General features: G+C 48.6%; 1 protein-coding gene and 1 long non-coding RNA gene across 2 annotated transcripts in view; one reads left to right on the top strand and one right to left on the bottom strand.

The window, feature by feature from the left end:
• LOC149372420 (uncharacterized) overlaps window positions 1-20484 on the bottom strand; it is a 37677-nt gene that overhangs the window by 5937 nt on the left and 11256 nt on the right. The gene's annotated exons all lie outside the window — the stretch shown is intronic.
• Window positions 437-10737, top strand: LOC149372422 (acetylcholinesterase-1-like). The gene is made up of 6 exons (XM_089568087.1): window positions 437-807; window positions 1945-2159; window positions 4009-4252; window positions 5696-6001; window positions 7864-8272; window positions 10420-10737. Exons 1-6 carry the CDS (start codon window positions 437-439, stop codon window positions 10735-10737), a joined length of 1863 nt encoding a protein of 620 aa, XP_089424213.1.

Raw genomic sequence — 20484 nt, 5'->3', positions numbered from 1 at the left:
CTGTAATGCATTACATGCTTCCACGTACTACTGGCAACGAGATGGGCTACAATTATTTTGCATTTCTCCTCCGTCGAAATGCGGCCGCCACTGCCGGGATTCTATCCCGCGCCGAACGCCAATGCCAGTGAAACACCATGGCGGTTAGCAACCTGCAGCTAGTGTGCCATTGTGCTTCGTTGCAGATACTTGCAGCCCTTCCTGCAAAGCATCTTTTCATTCAGACAAAGACATGGGGACATAGGGCATATAACACAAATGTCCCATCGTCACGAGCGACCACCGTCAGTTGTTGCGCCATCTGCCAGCTCGAGCCACCACGCGAGGCGAAGAAAAAGATATCGAACAAGCCAAGCGGTCGTTCCGTCGCTGCTGCTTGTATTGCACCCCGTTATATCTGCTGCAAATAACAGCGAAGCAAGGCAGCCGTCGTGTCATGCAAGATAAGACTGAGGATGCCAGCAGGAAGACTGTTCCTGCAGCCTTTCCGGCCGATATCCCACTTAGAAGAGGCGGCGTGACACCAGGATCGGAGGCCACCACTACGGACGATGCGGGCGGCCAATCCTGGGACGCCCGCGGCCCGCCACCGCTGCCAGTGTCTCTCGACCAGTCCATGAGGACCACGCGCTCCGAGCGCTCCACACGCACCATCTCTCCCCTGTCCAGCTGTTCGTCCCTACAGGTGTTAAGACCGCGGCCGGCGCACAAAATCGTCATCACCGACACCACGTGCCAGACGTACGAAGAGGAGGCCACCTGCTCCGCCCAGGAGAACTCCAAAGTTTCGCGCGCATCCATTCCGAGGTACACGCTTCGCAAAATCTTAAGCTATAGTAGAGCATGACGACCAAGTCAAATAATTCATTAGAGCTCCGAGACCGTGTGCCCAGTTGACGGCTATGTCTTTGATATTTGAGTTAGTCACCGAGCACCACCGTCGGTTTGCGCGTACCAAAAGACGACCTTTCCGACATAGCATTGGCGCTGTAGGGTAAAAAACCGTTTCGAGCCGTAAAGGCAATATACGACTACCAGTAGGGAACCAGGACGGCTTTGGTCCATGGGTATTGATTGAATGTGCACCGTCACAGTGAGTCCATGCTTCCTTGCGTGCTTCTGCTCAAGCATGTGCTAACGCGTTCTGCTTGCAAGTGCAATATACTTCGTAGTTAAGTGCACACTTTACGACGAAGCTATCTGTTAGGTACTACATCATCGCACAATTATCGTGCACGCGTACCACAGGCAATTCGAATAACGTTCGGAAGAGTTGCATCTGACTGTCCTGAAAAAAGTATCTTGAAAGGGCTTTCGCTTGCTCCGACTTTATACTTGGTTTCTCAGTATAGTATATCCTGTCGTAGTCTGTCGACACTTAAGTGGAACCTAGAGCTGGTTCCAGCAGTTAGGAGACCGAATGCCTGTAGCATACCGCGCGTAACGGTTCGTGATCGGCTAACTCGCAGCCATGTCTTTGGTAATCTTAATTCCTGGTAACCCGGGCTGCGTACAAAAGTTCCCAGTCACAGTTCCCAGGGTCAAAAGTTCCCAGGCCACAGGGTATGTTTTTCAATCAATCAATCACCGGTATATCCTGACACTTAAGTTGCTAATTCAATCATCGGTATATCCTGGCACTTAAGTTGCTAATGAAGTTATCAAGGTTCTCAGAGGTTAAAACAATATTTCTTCTACCCTCTACGAATATTGTGAGCTTCGGGAGTGTCGTAACTGCCTGACTGTACTGCTCAACAGCAGACCCCGTGGCCTGGTAACTTTTGGCCGACCCTTTACGTCAGCAAAGGCACTGGCCAATCAAGGATCGCTCTCTATAACGCTGTAACCATGCCAGCTGTACGGCCGCTTAATTGGAAGCACATTTAAAGGCGTATATGACCAGGTGGCCCGTTTGCGCAACCATCCCAACATCGCTGCGTGCAGGTACGAGAAGTACACTTGCCGGCTGGCCACCCTGATCGCCACCCTGCTGCTCCTGTCGGTGATCATTGCGCGCCTGGCGAGCTGGCGGCCGAGCAGCAACTACGCGTTCTCGCTGTCGTCCAACTTCGGCCGCGTCGAGGGAATGCGCGTGTTCGTGCGCGGCGGCCAGCCGGTGATACGATACCGGGGCATCCCGTACGCACTGCCGCCGCTCGGTGAGCGCCGCTTCAGGCCGTCGGTCCTCTCCAGAAGACTCGGTGAGCCGCCCTGGTGCCAGGAGCCACTAGAACGCATCGTTGTACCCGATCTCTTCGAAAGGAACGGGGAAGCGACGGCAGTTTGACGAGATGTGGGAGTGAGCCACGGAGACTGACAAAAAGAGAGAGAGCATTACTTGCGAAGCTATGTCTATTACGGCCTCTCCTCGCGTGGAATGGCGTTCATTTCGCTCGAGAAGAGGTCGGAGGAACGAAATGCCATCGCAGCTATCCTGGCGTCATAGTAAGCATCATAAAAACACTATCTGATTGGAGACCCCGTTACCAATAAAAAAGCCGGCATCGGCGTTTTCGGCGTTGTAAGCGAAAAATAGGGTGGCGTATAGTGCGGCCCTGGCGGCCGGCCCAGGAGAAATAACCTAGCTGGGCCACCTAGGTCACGTGACCTTGTGGTGCCGTCACAACCTGCCCGCCGGATTGTGAGCAAACTGACGACCGTGGCAGGTGGCTGTTAAATTACTTACTAGTCACGATAGGTTGCTCGTCAGCGCCTGCCATCTTAGTGCAGCGTTGCATCCCATAACCGCTGAACCATTGCGGAAGAAATGGGCTGAGGACTCCCAGGGATACATGGATGTAAAGACGAGAATTACCAATTCCGCATATACGGGCGTTAACTCATTTAACGCTGTCGGGTCGCATCATTAAGGAAGAACTTAAGCCTCCCATCTAATTGTTGAATCTGTAACTGTATCAGACAAGCCAGAGGCATCAAAATTGAGCTCATAACGCCATCTTGTGATATGCTTCTTATTCAGGTTACAAGAAAACCTGTAACGACGAACTACTTTTGGCGGAGCTTCACTGCAGCTTTAAGCTGTATACGACAGCGTTCCTTGTGCGTCATGCATGCTCCTTTGTTTGTAAAAGCGTGTAATTCTCACAATTTAAACTTCCGTCTAAAAATATGGCACAAGACACTGGAAGCTACAGCCTGTCAGAAATTTAGAGCCGGTTCTAAGCCGTGTAGTGGGACTCCTGTAAAATTTATGGCAGTCCTAACTTTCGCAGCGGGTGGGACCATATTTCCTTTGATCTTCAAGAGACTTGGATTGCTGAGGATGCGTAACGGACCGCACGGCGCGGCCCAGATGCAAACTGCTTGGGCTATAAACTTTTGACAAAGGGCGGACTATCAGAGACAAAAGTGACTGACCCCCCTTCAAGTTCTAAACCATGCCGCACTATAGGGTTCCTTGATGTCCGCTGGCCATCATGCATCCTATGCCACAATGCAAGCAGGCGCCACCTGATGATGCACTCCTGTTGTCGAGACTGGCATGCGCCCGGAGTACATCGTTAGGGGGTTCAGTTACTTTTGTCTCTGATAGTACGTGTTATGAATATTGCCTGGATGCAATAACTGCCTGGGATCTAATGTATCCATTTGGTCTGGTCTAAGTTGATAATGGATCGGATCCATATGGAGCGCTAACAGCACAATTAGAAAATCTATTTGATTCTAACTGGAAATTGACATTTTTTTATTGGTTGCGCATTGCGCTTATACTTGGGAAGCTGGCAATGTGCTTCCGGGATGCTGCCACTTATGGCGATTTCTCCTTGTACCTCGTGGGCTACACGTAACGCTAATATGTTTCGCTGCGTACCATGAAGCCAACGCCGGTTTTCTTTGCGCAGGTTGAAGATGTAGTAGCACTAGCGTGACGACACCCGTACATCATCACGCACGTAAACTTTGCTCGATCCTTTCACGCTTTTCGCACATTACAACCTCTCGCAACCCCGAAGTCTTTCGAGCATCTACCTCGTCTCCTGGTCGCAGGGAGTCTAGAAAACTGTTCCCACGAGCTCGCCATCGCGATGATGGACGGATGGCACTCTTGTCCGCAAGACGGCGGCCCCGTGCCCCCGTGGCTGCTCGCGGGCTCGACGGAGTTCTCCGAAGACTGCCTCCACCTGAACGTGTGGACGCCGGACACGACCTGCATGTTCCAGGGGCGCGAATGCGGAAACCGCACAGTCGTCGTCTTCCTCCATGGCGGCGATTTCCGCTACACTGGCAACAGGTGCGACGAAAAACGTTATTCGCCAGGCTGCAGGTAAAACTTTTGTTTCGCGCGAAGAAATGTGAAGCGCTTTTCAACAAGCCATGAGCCACAGCATGTTCCTTCCAAATGAGATTTGAGATTTATTGCAGAAATCGTATGCAAGAGGGAATGCGATTGTATACAGCATAAGGAGGTTTCAAAGTGAGAACTGTCAGGAGGAGCTCCTAATTGGCAAATAAACAAAAGGTATGAATCAATACGTGGCAGGTGATGAAAGAGAAGTAAGCATGAGCTAGAATATCAAAAAAGGAATGTAACAAAACGCAAACAACGTATAAAATTAAAATGGTTGCAAAAAGGAGTTAATGAAGCAGTCAAATGCCCCGAACTGAGGGCTCGGGTTCCATGCAATAATTCAGATGCGGAAGCTAACGCTTTTCCTTGCAGAATACAGGCGTAAGCTAACACTAAAGCTGAAAGAGATATGCGCTGCACTTCCCTGCTATGCAGCGGTGTGTAAAAAGATTATTGCATCTTACTATATGCAGCACAGCGCAAGTTATGGGTACCACAGGAAGCCACGAATTTTTGAACGCATAGTTCCAAGAGTTTTGAGTAAATCGCCATCAAAAATGGCTGGTATAGAATGCCTCAAGAGCGGCACCGGGTAGAAGCAGTGAGCAGCTGTCCTGAAGAATCACTGGATATATAGAAGAAGATTCGCATGCCTACTGCTCAACCATATCGCATTTTCTAGACTGCGCTACCTATGAACTCCACCAAACCTAAGTAATAAACGATTCAGGTGGTCGAAATTTCCGGAGCCCTCCACTACGGCGTCTCTCATAGGCTCAGTCGCTTTGGGACGTTAAATCCCCATAAACTAACTAACTATTATTAGCTTTTCATGCTGCACGCAACCCCGCTGCATATATTCAAGTATCTACTATGGGGGATGCGGAGGCAATATAACACTGTTCTGTCCTCCCTGTGTAACCCAGTGTAGTTACGTTATATATTTCACACTGGCTTTCACACTGAATGCTCAGCTTTTATTAAAACTGTCAGGCGCTATTGGAATTAAATAGTAACGAAGAGGAGGTTTTCTCGGTGCATATTATTATGGGTCTCGGCCTTCATTTGCTAACATTACGCCAAGAAATCAATCTTGCAAGAAATCAATCTCCTCGGGCCAAATCCATAAAGCTTTTGCACCAGAATAGTTTAATGTTTTGCCGTTTTTCCGCTGTTATCCTCGATAGTAACAGTAAACTTATTCACATTTGACGCTTTCGTAGATACACAAAATTACTAAAGCAAGCGATTCAGAAGGCGCGTAAACATTAACATGTTTTCTAACAAGTCCAAATTCATGCATTGACATTAAATTGTATTCAATGCAAGTACAGGAACGCGCAAAAAATCGCGAGCCAGCTCACAGGCATGCATACAAACGTGCAGGGCGTACGACGGAGCCGTGCTGTCGTCCTTGGGAGACCTGGTGGTGGCCATACCCAACTACAGACTCGGCCTGCTGGGCTGCTCGGTGGAGCCAGGTTCCGGCGAGCACCTGGGCATCGGCGACCAGCTGACCGCGCTGCGGTGGCTACGCGAGAACGTCGGCCTCTTCGGCGGCAACGCGTCCTCGATGACGCTCGTGGGGCACGGCGCGGGCGCAGCCTCGGTTGGCCACTTCATGCTGGGCCAGTACCCAGAGGTGGCCGACATCCGGCGCTACGTGATGCTCAGCGGAAGCCCCTACGCCAGGTGCGTATATATCCGCGTTTATACCATTGGCTGCGGCCGCAGGCAGTTGATCGTCTAGGGCCTTTGTGATGAGTCCTAGAGGGACTTGTTACTAGACTAATTGGTGCATGCTCACGAAGAATATTCTGGAACGAAGGGCACGCAGGACGCGGGACAGGCGTGTTCTGTGACTCTTTTCTGTGTATGTGTATTCTTTGACTGAGGAGCAGCCTTAGTGCATGGTACCCCCTTTACCAAAAGTAACCGAGCAGCAGGTTTTTGGTTATAAGAGGTATATTGGAGCCTTTACGGCACCCCTAAAGATCGGAAGGTATCAGAACGTGAGGACAAGGGTTCACCTCACTTTAGACAAACTCAGAGCTTAAGGGCTGCCATAAGTGTTTCGCTACGCGGCTAAGAAACAAAAAACCTTTGCTCGGTTACTTTTGGCAAAGACGACGCATGCTTGGGAAGCATATTCTGCCGCGAACAGGGACGAACAGGAAGAGAACACGGTACAGGTAGAAGAACTTTCTGCGAGCGACTGCTCGGAAAATGTGCACCTGTACTTTCACTCCTCAAATGGCGCGAACTGCCGACTTTATACAGCATGAGTGAGCGTGTAAGCGCGAGCAGATGTCCAGGCGTTTAAGTACTCGCAGAGACGTTATTTTGAGTTGGTCAGTGTGTAGCGATTGCACGCGCAACCGGCCTGCAAAGATGCTGTCTTCGAAACTCGTAAACCCGCGCTTTAGCCTGAATTTCTCGAGGCAAGGATTCGAAAGAACACGCCACTGCCCGCCACTGAGAGTATTATCCAGGTAGTTTGGGAATTAAGTGATCGCTCCAGCGAACACTCCCTACGTAGTCACGTGACCCTTGCAGTGGGTGTTCACGTGTGGTTCAGTTGAGAGGGAGGCGCTGAAATCCATCCTTCTTTGAGACAAATTTTGAATATTGAAATGCTGTAAAGTACTGTCATGGAAATATTGAAGGTAATGATCCATTCTTCCGATGCGTAGCAAGATCTTTTTAAGCTTTTCCATCTCCCGCATCGAGTAGTTAGGACTACTCGATGCGGGGAACCAATGGGGAACGTTTTTTACAATCGAAAAAACGTTGATAGCAAAAAAAAATGCAAGCCATGGCCGAGGGGAGATCTTCGAATATATTGATTGTTGATGAAGTTCTATGGTACTGTATTGTATTGTATTGTATTGTATTGTATTGTATTGTATTGTATTGTATCGTATTGTATTGTATTGTATTGTATTGTATTGTATTGTATTGTATTGTATTGTATTGTATTGTATTGTATTGTATTGTATTGTATTGTATTGTTATAGTGAAATCCTACAATTTGTGAAAAAACTGCGTTCATAAACTCTTTGCCGTTTAAAACTGCTTTTATTCAGAATTGCTGGATATGATTCAGTTATCGCTTGCGCTTCTTCCCGATTGTTGCCTAAACGTCGTACTTTTTCTTTCCAGAATTCCTTAAATGGTATGAAGAGTCGCACCTTGAAGCGGTGCCAATCTCTTTTAGGCAGCTATTGCTATTGTGGCTATGCTTCTTCACGGTATTTATTGCACGAAGGATAACAATGTCATTCGTAAAGTCGTCCGCATCGCGCCACCAATTAAGACTCTTGGTCGGGCTAAAAATTTAGCGCGTTTCGATTCATGCAAGGAAGGTAACTGCCAAGAGCGCTAACTTTCCTCAAGGCACTCTGGAGCCGGAACTTTTTTTTTTGCGTTTGTATGACAAGGAAGGTGACAAGAACTTACGCAATGACTCAGTTCCTTCTGTACTTTGTAGTGTGGTGTGAATCTTGGTGGCAAACTTGATCCTCGTCAACGAGGACTGTGTCCAATTCACCCAGGTACCTGGAAGATCCAGCAGTGACTTTGAAGAAACTGCGCATCCTGGCCCGTCGGCTGTATTGCGAAGTCGACGACAACACCTCCTCCGTCGAGGACGAGATACTGTGCCTCCGAAACCAGCGTTCGGCAGTTCTTCAGCGTCGGCTAGTTGGACTCAACGGCGATCTTCTCGAAGCTTCCAGGAGCCTGGACGATGCGCTCGACGATGGCGACGATAGACGCGCTCCCGACCCGCAGTCTGCGCAATTGGGCCGCCAGAGAACGCTACTGCTAGGCACCGTACCGGACGAAAGCTTCTTCTCCGTGGAGCGCATAATGAGGAAGTTCGCGGAGCCCGAAAACTTGCTGACCCGGTGGCTCAAATCGCAGGGAGTGCGCGACGTTAGCGCCTTTCTGAACGAATACGAGGTAAGGACCGGCACTTTCTAGAATCGAAACGTGATCAGTTTCAGGTAAGAAGTTTCTCGTATGACTGTCTTCTCCAAGAGTCAGACAGATCCAAGAAGAAGAAGTTTATTTTCCATCGATGTAGGAGGCCCCCTGCTCCCCGCCCCTGGCGCGCAGGCTCAAGGGGCGAGGGCCGGGGCTTCCGCGACTAAAGACAGGCGAAGTTGCAGTGTTTCTTCGCGGCTTCCGTCGCCAGGTGGATGACTTGTTGCTGTTCGGCGGGGGACTCGCTTCGCAGCAAGGCCTCCCAGGCATCTCTACTTTTAATGTTCTTCCCGACGCCTGCGGAGTCAGGACATTGCCAGATTATATGATCAAGAGTGCCCCTTTCTCCGCAGATTTTACGCTTCTCATCAGGTCTATCGTCTATTCGCGTGATGAACAACCAGATTGGATTTGGGAAATGCCCAGCTTGCAGGCGTCGCCAAGCGACACCCTCTCTATTTGCTTAAAGTTCGGTCCGATGGTGGCAGAGACATTCTTCCAACTCTTTAGTGCTCGCTGATTTCAGTGTAGGTTTGCGCGCGCTCATCTAGTCCCCGACAGTCGGGTGGCTCTACGGTTACCCGAGAGTAGAGAGCTCGGGCTAAGTCGTGTGCCGCCTCATTGCCAAACAGCTCCGGTAAATATTTGGGAAACTGAAAATTTTTGAGGAGAGGAAAGACACTGTAACGCCTCACTCCTCAGTGATGATGGTGATGACAAAACTTTTTCGACAACACTCAATTAATTGTCAAGTCCTCGAGTGGTGTCAAGTTTTCTCTTCTTCTCCTTGACCTTGAGGAATTTTGAAGTGGCATGTTTGCGACATCCAAAGCATTATGCACGGCGCATTTGTGGGTTTGAGGGTCAGAGTTGGTCACCGTATCCTCCCACTCTGCTTGATAAGAGAGGCCTGCAGGAGCTGGGTCCACAGGGCATTCGTATAATATATGAGCTATATCGGCCTTGGGATGGCCACAGAATCTGCATATTGGAGAATATGATCCACTGAAAACTTGAACCGCTCCGTGAGGGAATGGACAAATCGGAGAGTGAAAGAAGGGAGAGATTAAGAGGCTCCGTAGTTGAGGGTTGAGGATAAATATCGACCACCCGGGGTTCTTTAAAGTGTAGCTCAGACATGGCACAATACACGTCACGGGAGCCTCGCATATTGCCTCCATTAAAATGCCGCCGCCGCGGACTTTCGGCGCTCGCAGTGGTGAGTTGCCTGCGAGCACCGCGTGCATTCTGCGTTTATGCATGACTGCGGCACAAATTACACAAACGACACCGACAATGGAAGGGGAGCAAACATGTATCCGGGACCGGACACACCGCTCTGGCCAGGACCTCCACCTCAGCCTAGCGCCAAAACCGCTGAGCCACCGCGGCGGGTAAAAATGATGGAAACGGTTATTTTAAACATGTAGTGCCAGGGGTATATAATTTTGAACATGTTAGGCTAGAGGCTGCGAGGATGGCCAAGTGGCAATAAATAAAAGGAAGTGGCGATAGTCGAGTGGTCTGAGGCATAAGGAAACGATGATTCTCTGTTTGCGCCAGCACTCGTTCGAATCTCGGTCCAGGCGGTGTTATTGGCAAGTTTTTTTCCTTTTTTTGTTTTGTTTGGTAGCGAAACCTACGTTGGCCACGAACTTGCGATTTCACTGTGGCGGTGTTCCGAGGAGGCACAGAGACCGACTTTGAGCCGTTGCCTACCAACCGCCTCAGCTGGCGGACGTCGCGCGCTCGCCGCGCCATCTGGCATGACGTCACACCGCGCGCCTTGCCGCGGAGCCGCCGCCGGCGTTTGGTATGACGTCACACCGCTTGCCTCGTCGTTGCGCTCGCCTCCGCTCACTTCGCCAGCCGAAATGCGACGTCGCTACCAAAATATCATTAGACGAAACTGCTTTCGCTAAGTATATCCTGGCCTAGCTGGGCTAAGCCACTGCCATTTTTCCACTGGATGCCATTTGGACGGATTTTTTTTTATATTTCCAAGATGTTCGTCTGAGGTTCGGCTTCATGTTCGGCATCAGGTTCGCCGCAGTCACCGGAAGAGTGAGTGGGAGCTAAAAACATTTCATGTTTAAAAAATCGCAAGCCGTTCATTTTTACAGGGTGAGCTGAACAGCACCAACGCCACGGTCGTGTGGAACGAGATATACGCGGACGTCAAGTACCGCTGCCCCGTTCAGCTGTTCGGCGACATAATGGCCCGCCGAGGAGTGGACGTGCGCCGGTTCGTGCTCGGCGTGCCGTCGTCGTTCGGCGAGGCGACCCACTACGCGGCCCTCCGCTTCCTGTTCGCCGAGCCCAGCGCGCTGCGCGGGGAGAGCGCCGACCTGGGGCAGCACATCGCCGAGGCTCTGGCCTCCTTCGCCAACACGGGGCGAGTGCTCGCTTCTCAGTGGCTTAATTACAGCCACGCCATCTGAAACGCGAATGCGAGTTCGATCTAGGACGGGGATTCTATCCCGGCCTCGGCGGCTGCGTTTCGATGGATTCAAAATGCAAGACTCCGCCTGTGTACTGTGCGATGTCAGTGCACGTTAAACATCCACAGGTGGTCGAAATTATTCCGGACCCCTCCACTGCGGCACCTTTTTTCGTCTTAAATTTGTTCTCGTTTCCTTCTTTCACTGCAAGAGCAGTTTATTATAGGCAGCGAAGCGATGGAAGTGGTAAGAGAACGCATCTACTTAAGACAAATAGTTTCCGCACATCCGGACCATGAGAGTGAAATAAATGGAAGAGTAAGAATTGGGCGGTGTGCTTTTGGCAGGTACTCGCAGATCATGAATGGCAGTTTACCAGTGTCCCTCAAGAGGAAAGTGTATAGCAGCTGTATCTTGCCGGTACTCACATATGGAGGGAAACTTGGAGGCCATCGAAAAGGTTGTGCTTAAACTCAGGACAATGCACTGAGCTATGGAAAGGAAAAGGATAGCTGTAACGTTAAGACAAAGGAAGAGAGCTGAGCTTGTCAGGGAACAAACGTGAACAATATCCGAGTTGAAATCGAGGAGGAGGAGGAGGGCATTTTATGCGAACGAAAGATAACTGATGGTCGTTAAAGCAATCATGAAATGCTGTTTACTAAGGTTAGGAAAAGCGCACGATCTATCGGTATTCCATCTCTTGTCACCGCACCGCCGCAAACATTAAGCTAGCTCCAATAACACCGAAGATATCAGCGATTAAAAATGATGCTCCCCCCCCCCCCCCCCCCCCCCACACACACACACTAATACACGCTGACGCGCCAGAAAAACAAAACATGAAAACAGGTCTGGACTGCACCCCACCGCGTCCCATCCTGCCCACGTCAATTTGGGGGCAAGCCCAATGAGAAGGCTTGCGCAGGTTGTCCATTCACGTCAACGGGGTAGGGGGATGGTAAGGGGAAGCAGCTATTTTTAAAAATTATTGGTAAATCATAGTGTCCACACATAGCTTTTGAAATTGACTCTGATACTCAATGCCCACTTACAGATGTGCTGCATTATAATATGGCAATCCAAACCATTTCAGGTTCTCATTAAGGGTAACGGAATGGATTTCAAGAGAAGGGAAGGGAAGCAGGGGGTGGCAGAAAGGCATGTGGGTGGATGAGATTAGGAAGTTTGCTGAGATAAGGTGGTCGCAGCTGGCACAGGACATGGTTATAATTAAAGGGACATAGGAAAGATCTTTGCTATGATCAGGTCTCGGTAACCCGGACTACATGGCAAACATCTCTTGGTACAAAAATTGACAGGACAGTTCCCGCTTTGTAACGCGAGATTCAGGGACAGCTGTTTAGGCATTTATATTCTAAGGTACATTGAGACAGACGATATAAGAGCAACTTCATATCTGTAGAGTTCTTCAGTGCTTTTTTGTGTTTCCACGCATATTGGTTTTTAGACTATAGCTCTCCTCCAAGTCCGCCACTTAATTGAGGGGTGCGTCGTCGCCGTTGACCCCTCCTTCGGGCGGCGCGCTTCGCACAAGCTGCGGCAGATGGACCGTGCTTCTCACCGCTATCTCCGTCCTCCTCCCACGATAACACCCTCCGTTTAAGCATTCATACGCTCTCACCATACCCTCCGCCTTCCAAGGCAACTACTCTCTGTGTGGTTGCATGGCAACCACCTCCCGCTAGCGCCTTGCGCTCTCGCCAAACCTTCCTTCTCCCACGGTATAACCGCCCTCCGGTCATGTTTTTCTACCCTCTCACGGTACTTTCCTCCCTCCTGGGTAACTACCCACAGGGTGGTTCCCATGACAACCACCCACCCAACCACTCACTGGTCGTGCCTTCTAACGCTCTTTTCACACCATACTCCTTCCACGGTAACCGTCCTCCTCCTTCCAATGTGACTACATACTGGTTAGTTCTTATGGAAACTACCCAGTGGTAGCGCCTTCTTACGCCCTCGCCATGCCCTCTTCCTTTCATGGTAACCATCCTCCAGTTGGAGATTTCTCCGCTCTTGCAATACCCTCCTTTTCCCTCGTAGGATAGTCCGACTGCTTCCCAAGTCAACCACCTGAAGGTTGCACCTTGTTAGCTCTCGCCATGCCATCTTCCTTCCACGGTAACCATTCCGAATGGTTCTAGTAAAAATGACCCACCTGTTACGCGTTCCTCGGCTCACGTCATATTCTCCTGCTTCCACGGTAACCAACCTCCGAGTGGTTCCCATGGCAACGTACCCACCGCTTACGCCGGCGACTGTGACGTAGTACTACTGCGACGACGACGCGAAACCCAAGAACGGACTCTTAACAGCTGTCGCTGTAATAAAAAACTGATTGGTTTGGTTTAAGGGGTTTAACGTCCCAAAGCGACTAAGGCTATGAGAGACGCCGTAGTGGAGGGCTCCGGAAATTTCGACCACCTGGGGTTCTTTAACGTGCACTGACATCGCACAGTACACGGGCCTCGAATTTCTCCTCCAAAGAAATTCAACTGCCGCGGCCGGGATCGAACCCGCGTCCTTCGGGACAGCAGCCGAGCACCATAGCCACTGAGCCACCGCGGCGGCCTAATAAAAAACTGACTGCGCTTATGGTATGGTACAGTATGATATGGTAAGGTATGTTATGGTATGGTGTAGTATGGTAGGGTATGGTAGGGTATGGTATGGTATGGTATGGTATGGCAGGGTATGCATATGGTATGGTATGGTATGGTATGGTATGGTATGATACGGTATGGTATGGTTTGGTATGCATATGGTATGTTATGGTATGGTATGGTATGCTTATGATATGGTATGGTACGGTACGGTATGATATGGTATGGTATGTTATGGTATGGTATGTTATGTTATGTTATGGTATGCCATGGCATGGCATGGTATGGTATGGCATGGCATGGCATGGCATGGCATGGCATGGCATGGCATGGCATGGCATGGTATGCATATGGCATGGCATGGTATGGTATGGTGTCCGTTGTTAGACGTCCCAAAGTCACATGGCCTGTGAGAGACTCACAGTGGAGGGCTCCTGATCAATTTCGGCTACCTAGGGGTCTTCAACCTGCACTGCATCGCACAGCACACGTGAGGTTGCGTATCTCTCCTCCATCGAAATGCGTTCACCGCGGCTCAAATTTTACCACTCGTCTTTGTATTCAGCAGCCGAGAGCCAAAGTCGCTGAGCCATCGCGGCAGGTCAACTGACAAGCTCTCACTGAATTTCTCGACTTGCGCGACAAGTGCAAACGTGATATGCTTTTTTTTGTGCAGATCACACATGATTACATTCTGATTAATTAGCATTCATTATTTTAAAAAAATTATCTTCGCTCACCTTCGGTAAAGTTTGGCGAAGTAGGATAGAACAGTCTGCTGGGCTACGGTCCCGCAGTTGGCGCGAGGCAGGGGTAAATGGAGGTCACTAGAAGTGGCCTTTGCTCTGCTGTGGACTTGACACGGTTTATAAACACGATGGTGGTTGTGACTCAGGTTACTTGCTCGTTGCAGCTCTTATCTTCTGTACTTTTTTGAATCGCTTCTCGTCTCCCTTTTAAGTGCTAGACAAACACGTAAGCAAACGTCCCATCATAGTCTGCCTCTGTAGCGACATCTCTTCTGTCGGCAGGAAGCTCCCCACTACCGGAGAAACATGGAGGCCGTACAGCGCAGGCTCTAGGAGCGCGATCTTGACGGACGCGAAGACAGTCACGCCAGTTGTCCTGGACGTCGACTCTTGCCGGCACGTGCGTCTGCACCAGCGAGCTGACACTCGCACAACGACGAAGTTAAACGCGCATACGCCTGGCGCAACCTCGGCGGCAAAGTCCGAGCCGAAACCGCCCGTCGAAACGCGGCATTGGCCTTCCGAGTCGTATCAGACTTGAGGAGCGACGGTGACTACACAGGACTATATATGTCCAATTCGCCCTGTACCCAGCATATGCAAGAAACCACCGCAAGGAACATTCTTCAGGAACTTCAATTTTAACGCTCCCCCATGTCTTGCACTTTAGGCATTGCTTCCACGATGATTATTGGCGGTGTTTTTGCACGAGCCAGAATCCCACTACGGCTTTCGGAGAACAGGAATAAAAAAGAAGCCGCGGTAAAAGTAATTTTTCACGATGCTATCCCAAATGCTTCTAACTACTGGAGAGAAAGTGTAGTTAAGTTACCCGCGAAGATTGTTGATATGGATAACGGAAACTCAACCCGTATATGAAAAAAATGCACGAATACCTCAAGACGCGTTTATGATGTCGAGGCCTGTTTGCAGCCACACCATAATTTTTTATACCTTTTGTGTTCTTGTATCATTGCCTGTTCCTTTATATTTCAGTGCTTTATTGCCACATCCTCTTCTCAATGCATTAACATCTTGGTGATAAATTAAACACGTATCGTATGCATGCCGCCATGGAATCATTGTATGATGTACTTTCCCAGCGTTACGAGCAGTGACAGCTGCGTAATTTTAGTGCGAAAGCGCTGCTACTGTGCCCCCCCCCCCCCCCCCTTTTGCCGGGAATCTGCGGTCAAGGTGAAGTGAAGCTTAGTACACCTCTCCAATGGTCGGTAAAGAAATTCAAAGCTAGGAGCGAAATAGCGAGGGCGAAGAAAATAGACGTTTGGTGGCACTGGCGTCACCGATAACATAAATCTAGAGGCGTGGCCACGCCAAGGTCCCTCCGTCGCTAGCGCTCTATAAGGACCTTGTGTGCTTGCAGATGGGACTCTTCGCTCCCAACAACTGCACGCCCGCGCGCTTTGGCAGCCCGTTTAGTACGCTCCCGGCTCTTAAAAAGCCATCATTTCGAAATCTTCTATTATAAAAGCATTCAGGAAAAATCACCACTGCTTACGCACGTCACTTGCATCCGATTGTCTGATCGCCCGTCCAGTTTATTTGTTCTCTAATCGCAAGGAATATATTCCTGCCCCGGGTTATATATCCCTTTCAGGCGCAATTTTTGGTTCTGACAGAAATCAATTATTTTTTCACATATTCAGGCCTCAAGAAAGGGAATTTATTAGTTTTCGAACGTGAAAGACCAGCAGGTAAGTAGTTACAACGATGTGGAGAATTCCGTACAAAGTGTCACATTTGTTAGAAATAACATCGAAATGTTCTCGTGCGTCAGGTAAGCACCCTAGGGATCGTGGAATCGCTTTAGGTTTCGAAGATTCACATCGCTCGAAATTTCGCAAAAACAATCGATGTTTTCACTCGGGCAAGATCTGTCTGCACAAAAATGGCGGACAAAGTGCTACCTAGCTCACTCTTATGTGAAATATTATTTACTGCATTCGCTACATGATACAAAAAAGCAACTTATTTGCAAGTTTGCCGCTTACACAACTGTGTACAAAGCGCCTGAAAGGGTGTATAGGGTACTTCGTTTTCGAGTTTTTGTTTTTTCAGGAATTCGGGTGGTAAAATCGGGCGATATTGTTCAAGCTGAAATTGGGCACAAATGGGGTTACTCAGCTAAGGGTTCCATAATTCGGGTTTAGCCGGGTCATATTTTGTGGCAGAAGACAATTCGGTGTAAATGCTCGTTTTCGTGCCGAGCAAAAAATACTTTATTTTTGCACATTGCATGTTTTGTAAACAATACATGGAAATAACAGGTTCCGCTGCGAACCTTCTTTAGAATCAGTTACAGCGGAACCTCGTTATGACGACGTTGAAGGGGCCCTGTGATTACTTCGTTATAGCCGTAGCTTCGTTATGGCCCGCATTGAGCGACTTTTCAAGGAGAATCTTCATTCCTTCATTATAAGGCATTTCGTTATAACGAGTTTTTTTTACTTTTTTTTTCATTTATTTTAAATATTTCTTCGCGCGCATTGCCATTTACTGTGCAGCACTTCTATGCCCGTGAAACACCTTTCTGCCTTTAATTGTTCACTGAGACAACATTCATTAAACGTCAACTTCATTATTGTAAACAAAGAATAGCCTTGCAGCAGGACACCGTTAACGTAGATTCATTTTATACAGTGATGTCAGTTGGTCCTCTGGTCAGTGTCCGTGCTTTTGTTTATTGCTTCCGAAACTTACTGTTCGAACTTTGCCTCAAATTAAGCAACGTAATAAATAAAAAGCCTTAAAAGACGTTTAAAATGACCAATTGACTGAAAAATCTCCTCTGGACGTCCGCACAAGATGTCCGCTATAGTTTGCCTGTGGTGACTACAGCTATGTACACACGGAAACCAAGTTTGCTAGAAGGCTTCTTTTTGGGTAGAAATCGGGGTAAGCACGTTTCTTAAGAAACTTGCTTGAGGTGCAAAAATGTATCCTATAACGGAGGGCCCTAGTTGTATGGAGGCACAAATCTCTAACCTTCACAAAGCTAGTCCGTATGTACACGCAGGCGCACGAATGAAATAAAAAAAGGAGAGAGTAGTGCTCTGGAATGTTTGAGCCACTATACTACTACAACGCCCGGTACCACAAGCATTTTCACAATATTGAGCCTACATGGCGTGCAGTTTGTAGCCCATGCAAAGTGCAAAGCTCGAATAAATTTCGCACATTACAATGAAGATACGGTAAAAAGTGATCACTTGATCGAGGCGATCACGAGACTCACTACATTCTGCGATGTCATTTGAACGCAGCAGACTGCTACCCGTCCAATACAACAAGCTGAAATCTGAACCACCATCCATTTTCTGAAGCTGCATGCCTCCGCAACGAATATATAAATTAACACCACAAAGCAGAGAACAGACACTTGCAGAGGCTATTATACCTCACAACAAGAAAAATAAGTGCAGTTAAAATGCGCAGGACAAAACATTTCGAGGGCATAAAGCAACAGATTTAGCATGCGGCCGTACACGGTAGGTGGAAACGGACTATGAGAAAAATTAGCAGAGAAAGGCAGGGAGGAATGTGGGAGGCATGAGATAACATTCGGAACGAGGCGGACGAAGGAGAAAAGCAGATAAATGGCGAGCCCTTTGTGCGCAATGAACGTGATGCGAATGACGACGATCGAGAATGCAGCAAAAGAGATAGACGAACTCTGGCGCGTACTTACTGCATCCAAAGCAAATCCAGTGCGAGGCGCTGTGAATGACGCATGTCATCTATGTAGAGCACGTAATATGGTATTCGTTTTGCACAACATGATTTAAGTATTCTAGCTTTTAATCGTTATTTAGCGCGAGTGCGCCGAACAAAACTGCGAACCATGTTTGGAAGCGGCCTGAAATCACGGTTGTGAAAAAAAAATAAAAATTACGGGCTACCAATAGACAATATGCGAAATTGCTTGGTGGTCTGGCAACACCGCGCCCACAACTTTCGGTTTCCATCTTGGCTCGGTCGAGCTCGTCGAGCTGGTGCATCGTTTGCTATGCGTACTTTCTTCTTGCGAGTGGAATTTCAACAGGCAAGCTTCAGCTGCTGCGTTTTTTTCACAGCTGATCTTTGACCAAATGTAGGTGCTTTCAATAAGCGCCAGCTAACTCCTACCGCGTCCTCAGCTTCGCTTGAAGTCTGGCGCTGATGATCGCAATAATCAGCACTCGAAAGTGGGTTGGAAAGTCGAACCGTGACCGTGTGCTGTTGTCGTTTTAATGCTCGCGTTAAAGCACCAGTTCAAGCATCACGCATTATTATGGCTATTTTATTCCCAGGTGACGCGAATTCATCTGGTAGGGTAGCAAGCGGTTATTTTGCGGTGAGTGCGCACGTGTGTTGACAAACTTCTGTGACAGTGCAAACTTTCGTTCGCGCCGACGCCAGGAGCTTCGTGCATTGGTTTGGTTTGGTTTGTGGGGTTTAACGTCCCAAAGCGACTAAGGCTATGAGAGACGCCGTAGTGGAGGGCTCCGGAAATTTCGACCACCTGGGGTTCTTTAACGTGCACTGACATCGCACAGTACACGGGCCTCTAGAATTTCTCCTCCAAAGAAATTCTAGCCGCCGCGGCCGGGATCGAACCCGCGTCTTTCGGGACAGCAGCCGAGCACCATAACCGCTGAGCCACCGCGGCAGCTTCGTGCATTGCAGTATAATCACACAAGACCCTCGACCAGCTGCGTAATTCGATTCCTTTACTGTAATGTGCAGTGCGCATCCGCGGTTTTCAAAGTCACCGTTTCAGAGCCCGGCGTCGGTTGATTTTCGCCACAATTCGTTGAAACCGCGTCCTGCTTAAGACGCAGTCAGTCGACATTAACAAGAAGAAAGTAGGCAGGCACATATAATTCAAAATATTGTAAGCAAAGGCGCAGCTTTTTTTTTCTGATAAGCACTGAGCCACCGCGGCGGCTTGATTAGAGAAAGATCCATAATACAACATTTTGGGCGAGTTGGTTACCTACATTCATTATTACAGCGCAAAGACGGCACAGAACAAGAAGGGGACACAACAGCGCTGACTGTCAACTAAGTTTTATTCGAGACCAGTAGGGTTTTTATACACCTGGCGATCAGAACGGGAAAACAAACATACAAGAATAGCTGTAGGCATGCGCAAGGGTACAGTAACGGCGGTTATGTGAAATCTGACACGTGCCGGATAACCGCCGTTACTGTACCCTTGCGCATGCCTACAGCTATTCTTGTATGTTTGTTTTCCCGTTCTGATCGCCAGGTGTATAAAAACCCTACTGGTCTCGAATAAAACTTAGTTGACAGTCAGCGCTGTTGTGTCCCCTTCTTGTTCTGTGCCGTCTTTGCGCTGTAATAATGAATGAATAGAGAAAGATGCTACAGCTGTAGGTGCATGCACGGACTCGATACGCTGGTCAAGCTGTGTGGCGAAATTAGAATGTTCGGTTGCTTCCGAAAGTTTATTAGCTTACTCCCAAACTTGGACAAATGGCTTTGTTGCGAAGCAAGCTTTTGGAGCTTGCCACAACTATAATAAAATCTGATGGCCTGAAGCGTTTTCAGAACACTGTTGCACGTACTTTCTAGCTTAGAAATGCGTCCCTCCTTCATAATAAAGTAGCTATATTATTCGCTTCTTTTTTTTTAGATTTTCGTCGCCGCAGATATCGAAGGTATAGGAATCCTCAAGAAATAAAGCATTCGCACCTCAGTTTTTATACGTAGGGTGTATTGCTTCACAAAGACTCCTTAACGCGCATAACATATGCGTATGGTCCAGAGAGTTTGCTCGCCGTTCTAAAACTAATTGAACGCGGGAAAAACTTGACTGAACACGTAGAAAACTAAGCAGTAATCGGCATATGGTTCCTCGAGTGAACTTATTTCGCCACGGCACGAGCGATTGGCCCGCTCAAAAAAATTACCTTCTCTATTACGTTGTTCAAGTATGCGTCTATATATATTCACGCCCGACCGGAGAGTTGATAAATGCACGAAATCGGCTTCTAATTTTGATCATAGACAACAAAGGCTGTGGCCCTTATCTTAATTTAAACGCAAATCACCTCGAGAGATTTGTAAAAAATCGGCGCAGAAAGCGAAAGCTGCGCACTGATACGCGTGCTGACACATGATACCTCGCATGGCGTTTTGTGTTACTAAAACGTTGGGACGGAGTAAAAAAAAATAGAAAAGCGAGAAGCTGGAACGCACCTAGTTCTGGCACGCATCGTAGTGTCTTTTCACAGTGGAGAGGGTAGCGCAACACTGCATCGGCATTTTACTTTTCAAACGAAGCGCAGCCGTTTTAACCCAACGCTGGGCAGCGGTTTCGTTTTCTGTACCGTACCAACATGGAG

The sequence above is a fragment of the Amblyomma mixtum genome, chromosome 1 (assembly GCF_055824585.1).
Source record: "Amblyomma mixtum isolate Tamu chromosome 1, ASM5582458v1, whole genome shotgun sequence".
Lineage (NCBI taxonomy): Eukaryota > Metazoa > Arthropoda > Arachnida > Ixodida > Ixodidae > Amblyomma > Amblyomma mixtum.
This window is presented reverse-complemented; position numbering and strand designations above follow the sequence as displayed.

Coding starts and splice junctions, on each gene's coding strand:
- LOC149372422 (XM_089568087.1), top strand. CDS start 437: ATGCAAGATAAGACTGAGGATGCCAGCAGGAAGACTGTTCCTGCAGCC. Junction 4,253..5,695: donor TTCCGCTACACTGGCAACAG/GTGCGACGAAAA, acceptor ACAAACGTGCAG/GGCGTACGACGGAGCCGTGC. Junction 8,273..10,419: donor CCTTTCTGAACGAATACGAG/GTAAGGACCGGC, acceptor TCATTTTTACAG/GGTGAGCTGAACAGCACCAA.